Consider the following 13,317-nt stretch of genomic DNA (forward strand, 5'->3'; position numbering starts at 1 on the left):
CCTCTACTTCAACCAAATAACTGGTACATGGTGCCTCTTTCCCCTACTGGATGCAGGATATCTGGAGCATAGTGGCCTTCTTCTCCACAATTATAGCACCTATCAGGCAACGGTCTAGACCCGTGTCTTCCATCCCTTTGCTTCTCTCTATCCATAACACTTGAACGAAGCTCTTGCATTTGTTGAGTCTGATCTTGAACAGTACGTACCCATTGTTTAGGAATAGTCTCTACGCCCCTATTCACTTGATTCTATGCTTGGACTTCTTCTTTTGGACTTTGGAGAAGCTTGGGCCATAACTTTATATCTTAATGCTCCATTATAATCTTGGCTGCATTAATACAATCGCATCACAAATATTATACGTAAAATATGGCATTATATGCCGTAATCCTAAATAATATCCGAATATACAAATAAATTTATTTTTATCAAAAGTTTTTTGATAAAAAAACATACTCATTAAAAAATAGAATCGGAAATTTCGATTGAAAACATTGCAGTCTCTTACAGTTTCAGCTTCATAGAAACTACCAGTAGCAAGAGGAGTATTTAGGTATAATTTAACAAGTTTACACCCAGTTCACATTGAGTTCACACCAAATTTGGTGTGGAGTGCATACCCTCCAAGTTCACACCAAGCTCACACTTAGCTCACTTCAAGTTCACACCGAGTTCACACCAAATTTGATGTGGTGCACATACCTCCCGAGTTCACTCTTAGTTCACACCTAGTTCAAAAAATGATCAAATAGCCCAAATTGCACCCGCCTCATGATGCCTAATGTGGGCCATTGATCCCACCTCTATAGGGTGTGCCAATTAGTGTGTTGAGGATGTCATGCCCTACGCCTACGCCACATTGACGGGCGGGGGGTGCACTTGTCTAGCTACTTGCACTCCCCTATTTGCTCCCTGCATTGGCTAGAGTCATACTAGATCCCCTTACAAATTTATGCACCTTTTGATGAGGACAACAAGACTTTAGGACTGACCGAGTTTGAGCTAGCCAAGTTCTTGGTCTACAACTTCTCTCTATGCACATTGAGGCTCACACAATGGAAAAATCTTGTAGAAAAGGCCAAAAACATGTCGATCATTTATCGAAATTCCCTCTATAGGTATGGCCAACTCCTACAAGAACCACAATTGAAGCCCTCTAGGGCCAAGCTCTTCCTGTGTGGCCATGGAGAGGTTGGTAAAACAACATTTTGTAAAGGATGATTGTCAAGGTCATCCATGGTTTTGTCAATTGAAGCATATTGTGGCTTGCTTTGCAAGTGGCCAATCATCCGGATGTGAGATATGGAGTTCCATCCACTTCTCTTCCAACAAAGCTAATTCAAGTTTTTTCTTTGTGGTTTGGCTGGTCAAGAGGAGTTCCACACCTTCCACCATTACTTCATGAATGCCAACAACAATGCTCTTTTTGTAGTGTTGTGCAATCTTGTGCAAGAATAGGACCACTCTCAAGAAGTGTTTGAGCATCGTCTTAGATAATGGATGAGATTTATCATCTGACATAAAAGACATGGTAGTGGAGCAGATACTAGTCCTTCAATGGTCAAGCCCAAGATGGTGGTAGTCAATTTCGTCTATGCTACCTCTTTTGAAGACATGTTCAACATCGCTCATGACAAGGATGATCAAATAATGGCAGACTTCTCAAGGGACCTTGACCTCATTAGCAACTCAAATCTTGTGGATATGAGCAGATCTACTTGAGGATATCAATTTGCCAAACATTGAGTAGATTCAAAGCCTTGCTTCAAGAGCAGCTTGCAGAAAGTGGGCTAAATTTTAAGTGAAGATTATTTTCAATTTTTATCAATATTTCCTTGCACATTTCTTAAAGTCTTCAAGTGGTGGTTAAGAGTTTACCTGAGATAGAGTAAGAGTGTTAGTGTCATTCGCAACCATGAATTTGTATTTGATATGCTGCTTTTTATTGTCCAGTGCAAATATGACGCCGGATCAAAAGAAATGTATTATGCGTGCCATTCATAAAGAATGTATTTTGGCAATCTCATCATGTGCATCTGATTGTATAATACAACATATTAGTGAAAGAGATGTCTACATCAAAGACCTCACTTGTGCTACATGGGAGAACACAGAGCACAGGTTGCGACTTGGTGGCCAATACGGGTTGTTGCTTCCAGTAGGGATACGCGAATCTGACCCCCACCAGAAGGTTAGGACAGCGTTGGGCAATATGAAAGTATGTTGCAGAGACTTAAAGGAAGATATCCCACCTGCCTACGGCATGTCAAAATTAAAGCTCTGGGATAAATTGTGGGAAGAACAAGACCAAGATGAAGCGTGTGAAAGCACAGGACCAATAAGCCTTACCCAAGAGATTGAAGATGACCCAAGATGTGCAAGCAGCTTTGGGAGGTCGATCTGATGCCAGTGGCACCGGCAATGCAAAGTGCACTCATATTGTCGGCATCCCTCACGAAGACTTGGTAGATGGTATGAGGATTGGAGCAGGCTCCTTTGGTGTGTTCACATTGTACACCATCAAAGGCATCTCATTTTTTCCAGACCACATTACATATGTGGGAAAATGTTACAAGGAAGGGAGTGAGGCGAAATTTCACAGCTTTCAGACTGAGCAATGAATGTAAATGCTTCACCCCGCCATTGTAAGGTGCATTGGGTTTAGTACCAAATCTCCTTGGATCACAATATTCCCCTACTACAATGGGGGTATTGTGGGCGACATGATGTGTCGCTTACCGTGTGCTCACGGATTGTTCAGACAACACATGTAGAGGCTACAGCACGACTGGAGGTCATTGCCTGTAGCAAATCTTTCTATAAGAGAGATAGACACAGTGCGGATCAAAGCAGTGATCGAGCAGATGCAAGCCATTTGTCATGCCTTAATTCCTGGACCAAAATCACCGATTTTCTTCCAAGCAACCTTCCAATGATTGTTATTTACCATGACCAAAGCACTTCCAGGAAAAAATATTGCTTTGGCGAGTGCAGTTTATGCTTCTTCTAGAGACTGCACTCGAAAGCTTTGATGTAATGATTTTTGGCGCATTTGACAAAGTCCACCTTCATTGTGATGTTTAAAAGGAACACTACCTGGAATTTCCTCTCCTTTCGCAGGTTGTTCTCCAAGGTTAGTTGGCACTACTAGCCATAGGGGGGGTTTGCGAAGGACTAATAATTGACGGGCATCATTTAAACGATGACGAACGCGTTGCATAGATGAGGTTTCAGTCGTATAAGCAAGGATATTTTTTAAAAAAAAATCGGTCATCCCATAAACAACCACTGCCGTTGCATAATCGACGACTTGAATTGGTAGCCGTGGCATAATCGATGCTTCAAATTGGGCCTTGCTTAAACGACACAGCGAAACGAGGCTCCTTGCGACGCCTGCACATTGCCCCTTCTCTCATGCGACGAGGCACTTCTATATTATTGTTGCAAAGCCTTTGAAATGTTACTCGCGGGAAATTATACACAGTAGCGATCTCCACGGCAACGCTACAACAAAATACGCAAAACAAGAGAAGGTACTCTCCCCCCCCCTCCCCCCCGCCCCCCTCTTCTTCATCACTTGCCTCTTTAGTGAAAAAATTCAATACCGCATGTTTATGTATTTCAAAGGTGTGACCAAACGGGTAGAAGAGATAGGAATTTTTGTTAACGATAGTGAGAGGGAGAGGAGTCTGTAGCGCTGAGTGTATGTGTGTGTCTTGAGAGGCTCCTAGAGAGCGAGAGGAAGTTATCACATGGACTACGTGCATCCGTGCTACGTGTGTGTGTGTGTGTGTGTGTGTGTGCGCGCGCGCGCTTATGCATGTGGGCATGGAGAGAGAGAGAGAGAGAGAGAGAGAGAGAGAGAGAGAGAGAGAGAGAGAGAGAGAGAGAGAGAGAGAGAGAGAGAGAGAGAGAGAGAGAGAGAGAGAGAGAGAGAGAGAGAGAGAGAGAGAGAGAGAGAGAGAGAGAGAGAGAGAGAGAGAGAGAGAGGGGGGGGGGGGGGGGGGGGGGGGCACAACAAGATCCTTCGACGTGGATACAAGAAGAGAGGAAAAGAACCTGAAGAATGGCCATGCCTCTCAACCTCCGCTTCAATTCATGGGCTTAACATGTGAAAACCGAGGCACAAAAAATGGAGTCTCCAAGCTTGGGTTTGAATATTGCACTTTGTTAGTGCCTGCAAAATAGGTTCAGAGCTATGTTTCAAAAAAACAGTTCAATGTGTGAGTGTGCATGTGTGTAGGCGTGCAGGTTGTGTGTGAAGGAGACCTTAATACTGCGTGCATGTACAAGAGTGTGTGTGTGCGCGAGCGCATATGCAATGACAACTCAAAAGCAAACCTCTATCATCACACAGCTTCACCAGCATATAAGTAAGAGTGTGCATTGATACAGACAGAAGAAGCAGAGCGCGATATATATATGGGCAAAAGCTAGCTTCAAGCAGTGTATGTGTATACACGTGCGTGCAGCTTGGCAACAACTAAGCTGTAGGTTTTGCTGTGGTGGAAGAATACACCCACATCTTGAGCTTGAGACGACTGGTTTTCCTATGTTTTGGTAGGGAAGACCTCCTTCTTATCTTTAACAGGCTCCTTTGAAGCCTCCGTTTTTGGCACATGGTAGAGGCTCGTCTTGCTATCAATGCAAAGAACGTATGCCTGATTACATCCCTCATAAAGCCTCTCCCCCAGTGTGTCAATAATGTAGTAAGCTTCTTTGCATACCTTGAATAGGAAAAAATGATCATTCCAGCTCACAATGTAGAGCTGAAATCCCCCATTGGGCTGCAAGCCTACACTCTGCTGACCTATTGCTGCCCAAATCTCTTCAAAATACTTCACACATTGCAAGAAATTGTTGTAGGTGTCATCTAGCCCCTCAGGTTGGAAAAAGACAATGAAGGAACACTCATGATCCACTGCTAGTGGTCATATTCTTGCGTTTATGACAGTCTCAAGGTCAAAGTGGCCATCCACAAACTTGCTTCTGTAGGCCTCAACATCAAATAGCTTCCGCCACTCTGCAGATCCTTCTTGTCATATTCGGCCTTGATGGGCATACAATTTAGAATCTTGTGTAGCCAATAAGCGATCACTACAACAAGGGCCGTGCACACACTCTCGCCAGCTGCTCTTTCGCTCCTCTGATCAATAGAGACAAAAAATACAGATGTAGAGAACTTCATGTTACCATACCTAGTCAACAAATCTTTATGTTCCCAACTTCCTATAGTGAAAAGCTCCTCTCCAAAGTCCAAGCATTCAGATATCGCTGAAGAAAGCATTGATTTCTTCTCATTCTGACAAACACAAAAAAAACTTATTTCCATATACAAGAGCTTTTGGACAAATTCCTAAGAATTCTCACATTGTGACCTACCATAACATCATGGGCTTCTATTAGCAAGGGCGCCGCATACCTAGCTAGGTGCGGTTGGGGGCAGGGGATCGCCGGCCTAGTGGGCAGGCCGGTGGTCCCCAAGCGCACTAGCTAGGTATGTGGCGCCTCCTGAGTGGAAGCTCGTGATGTTAAACAGTACATACAAACAATGAGAAAGAGCCCATTTTCCTACATAAGAAAATGTCTAAACCTTCTTGTGATAAATTAGGTTAAGTTAGCAAAGATTTTGTGCATTTTTTACATTAGACTAGCCTTGGCTTTGCATTATTCAAGGTACCTCATCCATCAAAATAGATATAATCGATCCAGGCATATGACTCAGATGACATGATGGTGTATGGCATTCTTAAAGAAGTTGTGAAACGACGGGCTGGGTTCCGCGCACCCCAAAATGCGAAGATGCATCGACGGAGAGTCACCTTGCACCCAGATCATCAACACCACAAAATACAACTCCTCCAAAGAAAGGCATAAAAAATGGTGTTGCCTCTACATTATTCTCTGCCCCTTCAAGCTCATCATTAACACCCACAGAGCTTGCCAAGAGATCTAACAAGAAGCATTACCAAGGAGTACGGCGTCGGCCGTGGGGCAAATATGCAGCCGAGATCCGAGACTCTGCAAGGCAAGGGGCCCTTGTTTGGCTATGGACCTTTGACACGGCTGAGGAGTCAGCTTCGGCATACGATCGAGCGGCATTGAAGATGCGCGGGATGCGCACATTGCTGAACTTTTCCGTCAATGCCGTGGCTCCAATGCTAGAGAAAGAGGTGGAGACAAAGAGAAGAAGAGAGGGAAACGAGAAGCACCAGTCAAAGATGGAGTTGCAGGCATCGAGCAACAACGTCAACAATGCAAGTGCATGCAAGAGCCATCATCATCTTCACCACCATCAAGTCTGGTAGTGAGCTTTGAAGGAGAAGGGGTGAAGATAGAAGAGCTAGATGATGTGTTTTCTTTGCATGAGCTGCACGAGCTAGAAGAGTGCTTGTGCCTGTGTGTATATGTGTGTGTGTGTGTGTGTGTGTGTGTGTGTGTGTGTGTGTGTGTGTGTGTGTGTGTGTGAGAGAGAGAGAGAGAGAGAGAGAGAGAGAGAGAGAGAGAGAGAGAGAGAGAGAGAGAGAGAGAGAGAGATCAGTACGTGTTGTTGGGCGAGAGTCCGACCATCATGAAGGACATGGTGGCATTCCATGAGAATTAGGCGTTGGTTCCTGTTGGAGGAGTCAGTGAGAGCCTACAGCCTCTCATTGGATAACAAAGAGTCGAAACTCATCGGCGAGCTCATCTACGAAGTCGACCTTGAAGGCATATGGTATTGCACAAGATGCTAATATGTACAAAAGAATTCACTTGATATTGTTAGTCAATGGTTGTTCTTGGAACTACCTTGATCGATATGTATGCCTAATGTGGTGCACTTCCTCGATCACAAAAAGTACTTTAAGAGCTTCCTGTCGTGGATGTTGCCTGATTGTAGGATATGCCTAGCTTGGACAGGGCTCAGGAGCTCTAGGATGTTTTCAATGGAATGGGATGTCGTGCTTGCCACTGGCTTGGTCAACATGTATGCCATATGTAGTGCACGTCATGAAGCACACGAAGTGGTTGAGGATCTTTCTGTCTGAAATTTCGTCTCTTGAGATGCACTGATTGGGGGATATGCCCAACTTGGTCAGGGCCAAGGAGCTCTGGTCGTTTTTTAGTGGATGAAGTGAGGGTGTCTCTCTAGACGCAATCACATATGCTCTCGTCTATTTTCAGCTAATGTGAAGTGAGGGTCTCTCTCTAGATGTACTGTTATTTCAAGCAGTGCATTGATTGCTACAAGGTTAGGTCAGGAAGAGAGAGAGAGAGAGAGAGAGAGAGAGAGATTTTTTAAGTAAATGTAGAGAGACTGCATCTCTCCAAATGCAATCATGTACAATGGCACCTTGAAGGCATGTGGTAGTACACAAGACGCTGATATGGGAAAAAGAAGTTATGATGATATTGTTAGTGAGTGGTTGTTGAAAGAAAACATTGTTCTTGGCACTGCCTTGGCCGACATGTATGCCAAATGTGGTGAACTTCATAAAGCGGAAAAAGTGCTTGATGAGCTTCCTGTCCAGGATGTCGTCTTTTGAAATGCACTGATATGAAATGCACGGCTGCCACACACAAACCCTCTCGATCTGAGCCGCTAGAAGAACCTCTTGGATGCTAAGGATCCAATCCCATCTTCAAACCAAAACATGGATTTGAGAGTGCCACTCGAATGGGGCTCTCCTACCACTGGAGCCACACCCCCTCCCAAACCCAACAGAATGCCAGGAACCGAGGCTTACATGTTGATCTTCGAAGGAGAAAGGAGCGCAAGCCAACTCCTGCTATCAAAAAATGAAGAGCCAGGGCAGTCAAAGAGGATTTTGCATCCAGGTGCCCCCACCCAAGGTGGTCCTCCACATCGGCCTCAGCCCACAATCCACCCTGCCTCCACTGCAAGCCCACATGCCGTCCGTCAACCCACCCCAGCGAGCCTTCCCTGCTCTTAGTGGTGTTTCTAGCTGCCCCAAAATTTTCATGTGTTGATTGCACAAGGTCTAGAAAAGGTGCATTTGTTGCAGCAACCACTCCTCTTAGATCAAAATCTTTATCTTCCCAATGCTCACGTCCTTGAACTATGGAACCTCCTCTCAAGATGCTGCAAGTGCTTCTTCAGTTCATTTTTCCTCACTTGTTTCACAAGAAAGTCCACAGCTCCCTTTGACAAGCATTTGAAAATGGAATTCATGGAGTCATGAGAGGACATCATGATAACTGGAATGTGCTTGAGGGCCATGGTTCATAATTCACCCCAATAGACCTATGCATGATAAACAGGGCATCATGACCTCCGTCAGAACAAGATCGACTTGGTTTTTCTGGTCCATCAAAAGCTCCCATGCTAGTAACCCATTGGAGGCACGTGTAACTTCATAGCTGCAATCACGTAGGAGAGCACCAACTGGATCAAGCTGAATGCATAGAATTGATGCAAGTCTAGGCTATGTCGGCAATGATGAAGGGGATGACGATACCGTCCTAAGGGCTGAAATCTGCAATCTTGTATCTGTTGTCCAAAAACGCTATGGGATGAAATCTATGACTATGTCCAAAAACGCTAATTCTGGAATTGTTCTGTAGGTCTTTAATGCTGAAAATCTGCAGGTTTAGGGCTGAAAACTGAGGTTTCTTGGGGCTAAATGTGCTACTCTTTAGGGGCTCAATCTGCTAGTCTCTCATTGCTGAAAAACGCCATGCTAAAAACTATCAAAAACGCTAGGTGATGGGTCTCCAAAAACGCTAGGTTGCTGAGCTTCTTCTGTCGATGGTTGTTGAGCTTTTGCTGTCGATGGATATACATCTACACTAAGTGACTTCATAGCTGCAACTGCATAGGAGAAGTGGCGTGACTGATTCTACTGTTTTAAGGGCCAATTTGTTTTTTCAAGCTTTTGGATATGGCCTCACTAAAGGCATGGTTCAACGTGGAGGTTGCCCTCTTATGCTTTGAAAGAGCGATACGACGCGTGAGGGAACGCTTTGCTGGATGGAGAGAAGGAAAACCAGGATATGACTGGGATGCGGTGCAAAAGGCTATGTAGACCTCGACTCAGACACTCTCGAGGACGACTGAGAGTTACTACAAGGATGTAGAGGCGATGCAGCTGGAAAGTAGAAGAAGGAGAAAAGAGCTTGAGAGAAAGAAATTCTTATGGATGCCGAGTTTCGTCGGCAAGAGCAATTGATGACCTCGTTTTTTGAAAAGGTGTCAATGATGCATGCCAAGCTAAGCGAAGAGGAAAAACAAGCAAAAGAAGAGAAGGAGACGGATGCCCTGTGTATGGACGAAGGAGAAGAATGTATGGATGTCCCGTGTGTGGACGAGTGAAGAAATTGAGGAGCACCAGGTGAACCCTGCGGACTCCTATCCCCCACACGAGAGGGGAGAGCTGGAGCATGCGACACGCAGCGACCTACAGGTTGCTACCTTTGAATTGCCCGAGAAGGGGATTGTGGAAATCCATGGCAATAAGCCATTTGTATGCGAAGAATTGAGAGGAGATGTGGTGAACCTGGTATGTGGCACTGTGGTCGTGATGGTTGATTGTGAAGTGAAGATAAAGGATGTGAGCCAGGCAGGGTTTACTGATATGCGTATAACCTACGGTATACCGCTAAGTTGGGGTGTGTGCATGAGGCCGAACCCCTCAGCAAATGGTGTTCACAGTATGGCTGCGAATAGCTTGGACCAGATGGCGGTCGGAAAAACAGGAAGGTCAGCAACAAGCCTACTGGCTTGGAGCACACATGGGAAGGATGATTGTGGGATTACCCGGAAAAGGTGTTCAGCAAGGTGTGACTAGGGTTATGAATTGACAGTGGTGCAAGGTCATTGGGTCACGAAGGAGGTCATGGAGACCCGATTGGGAATGTCCCTGAAGGGGCGTTATAGAGAGGCAAACCCAGTGGGATTAATCGCCGCGTGGTTAAAGTTTGCCACGTGGTTTGATGATGGGTGTTAAAACATGCGACTGCCCGAGTCATGTGTGGCAAGCAAGGCTGCTTGGGGTTGTGGATAGTGACCTACTGGAGGTGAAGATATGCATATGGGACCCGGGAGAAGGTTACCCATGCGGAGATGCATTTGTTTACCGAATGACCCGAATGCGCGGAGGTGCTGAGTTGACAGCACGCTGGAATATACTTGGCCGATGCGCGATTAAGCCCGAAGGGTTAGAGCCGTTTGCTGGTTTTGACAGACGGAATGTAGCAAGACGAGTGCTGGCACAAATGCAGGACATAGATGGCTGTTGGATCCCACCGCGACAAGGCAGGTTGCAAGAGGATGCGGAGCGAGTCAGGTGGACTGGACATCATACCAGGCAGCCAAGGACTAGATCCCATAATCAGGGATGTACCACAACTAGGAGGTATTGGGCTGAGTCGAAGGGCCAGCAAACAACTAAGGTGCAGGGTGAGATATGTAGGTACGAGAAGAACAGCAATGCTGGGGCAGGTTATGTATGGCCGATGTGTTTCCCTTCGAAGAGACGGGTGAGCCTTGAAGAGACGGGCAAGCCACTGAGTGCGAATGCAACACTACTACGCATTGCAAGAGGGCGGGCTCCGATCAGCACCAGCCCACCTTTCATTTGGGGAGCTGTGCTGTGCGAGTGACTAGGCACATGCTATTATACCTTAACCGGTACTGGCGCGACTGGGGTTATTCGACACCGGGCAGCGGGCTGTATGCCAGGACATTTTGGATGAGATTACTAGCAAGCCTACGGGAGTGGGGTCCCCAAGTAAGCAGTGGGGGCACACTGATGACGGTTATGCTACTGGTATGGTTGGCACTTCATGGAGGTTACAGTCAAGGGCGATGCAAAGGGAGGAATTCCAATGGGGAGAATCTTGAGGCGGATTGTCTTTGGAGCTTAGGAGCTTGGTGTGGTCAAGCTTGGTCGAGGAGGTGGTTGCGGCTTCCTTGGTGAGAGGAGCTTTGAGCTCAGTGGAGCTCGATAGAGAAGTGCTCAGCGGAGGAGAGCTTGACAATCGAGTGCTTGGATGCTATTGTCGCAGAGATCTTGCATTGGAGCTTGCATTGAGAGGACATTGCATCACGCAGAGTGGAGCAGGAGTAGGTTCAAGACTATGTGCAACTCGTTTTTTGCCATTTTCGGGCTCTAAAATGCATTTTTTTGCGTAGCTCCGTCATACAGAATCAGATCTACATGATCCAAGAGTCTAGGTCAGGGTTTTGGCACACTCTCGAAGCAATGGCGATGTCTATTTACTGAAATTCTACTTTGAATTACAGCAGGTACATCAGCAGGTTTGTTTGTGCCCTTTCGGGTCCCAAAAACACTGTGTTTGGTATATCTCACACACACAGAGTATTTTCTGCAGCAACCAGCAGATTCATAGGTGTACACAGGTTTTTGGATATGAATTTTTCTAGAGAGCCACTCATGCGAGAGTGAGCTATGTTTCCATGGTCTTGACGTTTTATGTATGCCATATATGGATTTGTGTATTTGTTTATGGCTGAGATTATTTGAGATTTGGCTCAATTTATAGAAGAAACTCTGTTGGATTTTATTCAAGTTCTCTCCATAGCTTCTACGTATCCGTAGGTTGCTCTTTGATAGTTTAGTGGTTGAGTTTACTCCCACTTTGATAGGTGATTTTCAGCCATCATTTGGTTGGAGTTTGGAGTCACTTGTGTATGCCCTTGTGTGCTGTATTTCGCATTGCGCATAGCAACAGATATTGTAAGGTTTTGCAAAATGTTGCTAAAGTTATTTGGCAGACATTTGGTCATCGATTCGAAGGTATTTTGGCAGCAATCACCACTCACATGTATGTCATTTGAGGTGCCGTTGAGTGGTACTCCGGCAAGAGCGGGTATGCTCATATGTATGACTTTGTGAGGCGATTCCGGTCGAGTTTATTCCCGGGTTGGCCATTGTGGCATATATTATTGTCTCTTTGAGGTTTACTGTTGAGACTTTGCTCCAGTTACAAAGGAGACTGCCAAAATTTTGTTAGATATTTATGCGCGATTGAGTCATATTGACTTGTGATTTTGTGCAAGGTTTTGCACGGTTATTGGTGCAATTTTGCATCAGGTTTTGATCCATATTTGCAGACTTTTGTTGATGCGATTCGAGTCAGTTTAGGGCTGATTTGGTTGACATTTGCTAGTCATTGTTGGTTGCTCTTTTGCGAGCATTATGGATGATTTTTCATTTGACTTCCAGTGTTATGGTCTGACACAGTTTGATGGTGCAGATTTTGTTGCTTGGAAGGAGCATATGCTTGTAGATTGCTGAAAACTGAAAACATTGGTCTAGATCTGGGTTTCATCGCGGTAGATCTACAAAATTCTGGATGGTTATGCTGATGCAAAAACGCTAGGGCTGATCTGCTATCTTGCTGTGGAATCTGCTAATGCTAGGGATGATCTGTCTTCTGCTGCTGTCGGGACTGATCTGCAGTGCAAAAACGCAAGGGTTGATCTGTCATGCAAAATGCTAGGCTTTTCAGATGGGCTTCACTGTCGGTGGCAGCGTCCTCGTATCTTGAGTAGCGGCGTGTTTTGATTACCTTGTTCATAGCTACAAAAAGAAAAACGAGTCTGAAGGGAATCGAACCCTGACACTAGCCATATGAGGCTATCACCACGAGACTCCCCACCACCCACCCTTATTAGTAAGATTTCAAAAGAATAAAAATCATTACTTAACAAAATGAATTACTGCAAGATTAAATCTTACCCAATATAGGTTGATTTGTAAGTTGATACGCACGTCTAATATTCCTCATCGTCATCTGTGAGATTAACCGTCACTAAAATCTCATCTTCATTATCTTTGTTTACTTCTTCAAACTTCTCTGCCGTTAAATCTGTGTTGACGTTCATTTCCTCCGTGTGCTTGGCATCCAATATTTCTTCCTCTTCGGTGTTTGTAATGTCAGAGTACGGATGGTTGTCGTTCTCATCATCATCTACAATGTCATCATGATCCGCAAGGGAAATTCTACACGTCTTCAACATGGATGTGTTTAGATTCGAGGATGTTACCAATTAATTTTGATTTGCTTCCTCAGGGTCAACGCTATCAAATAACTGACGACCTCTAGGTTGGACATGCACAACTTGCCACCATGGATGAGAATCTGGGTTCTTGTAAAAGAACGCTTGCTCAACATGAGTTGGCAGAATGTAAGGCTCTCTTGTTGCACGCATTAACTTTGAGGAGTCGACGGACCAAAATTTGGACGGTTCTCTTCTCATTGTGGCACTATTGCCTTTATACTCGGCACGAAACCAATCCACCTTCAGAATCACTTGTCAAAATGCACAAATCAAAACTTTAGAATTAT

The 13,317-nt window shown here is 45.1% G+C and overlaps 2 protein-coding genes and 1 pseudogene across 2 annotated transcripts; 1 reads left to right on the top strand and 2 right to left on the bottom strand.

Moving 5' to 3' along the window:
- Positions 1 to 4,442: 4,442 nt before the first annotated feature.
- Positions 4,443 to 5,290, bottom strand: LOC147466174 (uncharacterized; annotated as a pseudogene).
- A 4,793-nt stretch (positions 5,291 to 10,083) lies between these two features.
- LOC147466175 (uncharacterized) lies at positions 10,084 to 10,605 on the top strand. Its single transcript, XM_086513422.1, has 2 exons — positions 10,084 to 10,310; positions 10,416 to 10,605. The coding sequence occupies exons 1-2, from the start codon at positions 10,084 to 10,086 to the stop codon at positions 10,603 to 10,605; spliced, it is 417 nt and encodes a 138-aa protein (XP_086369548.1).
- A 2,137-nt stretch (positions 10,606 to 12,742) lies between these two features.
- Positions 12,743 to 12,988, bottom strand: LOC147466176 (uncharacterized). The gene has a single exon (XM_086513425.1). It carries the CDS (start codon positions 12,986 to 12,988, stop codon positions 12,743 to 12,745), a length of 246 nt encoding a protein of 81 aa, XP_086369551.1.
- Between the last annotated feature and the right edge of the window lie 329 nt (positions 12,989 to 13,317).

The sequence above is a fragment of the Adiantum capillus-veneris genome, chromosome 1, assembly GCF_014529385.1.
Source record: "Adiantum capillus-veneris isolate H3 chromosome 1, ASM1452938v2, whole genome shotgun sequence".
NCBI lineage: Eukaryota > Viridiplantae > Streptophyta > Polypodiopsida > Polypodiales > Pteridaceae > Adiantum > Adiantum capillus-veneris.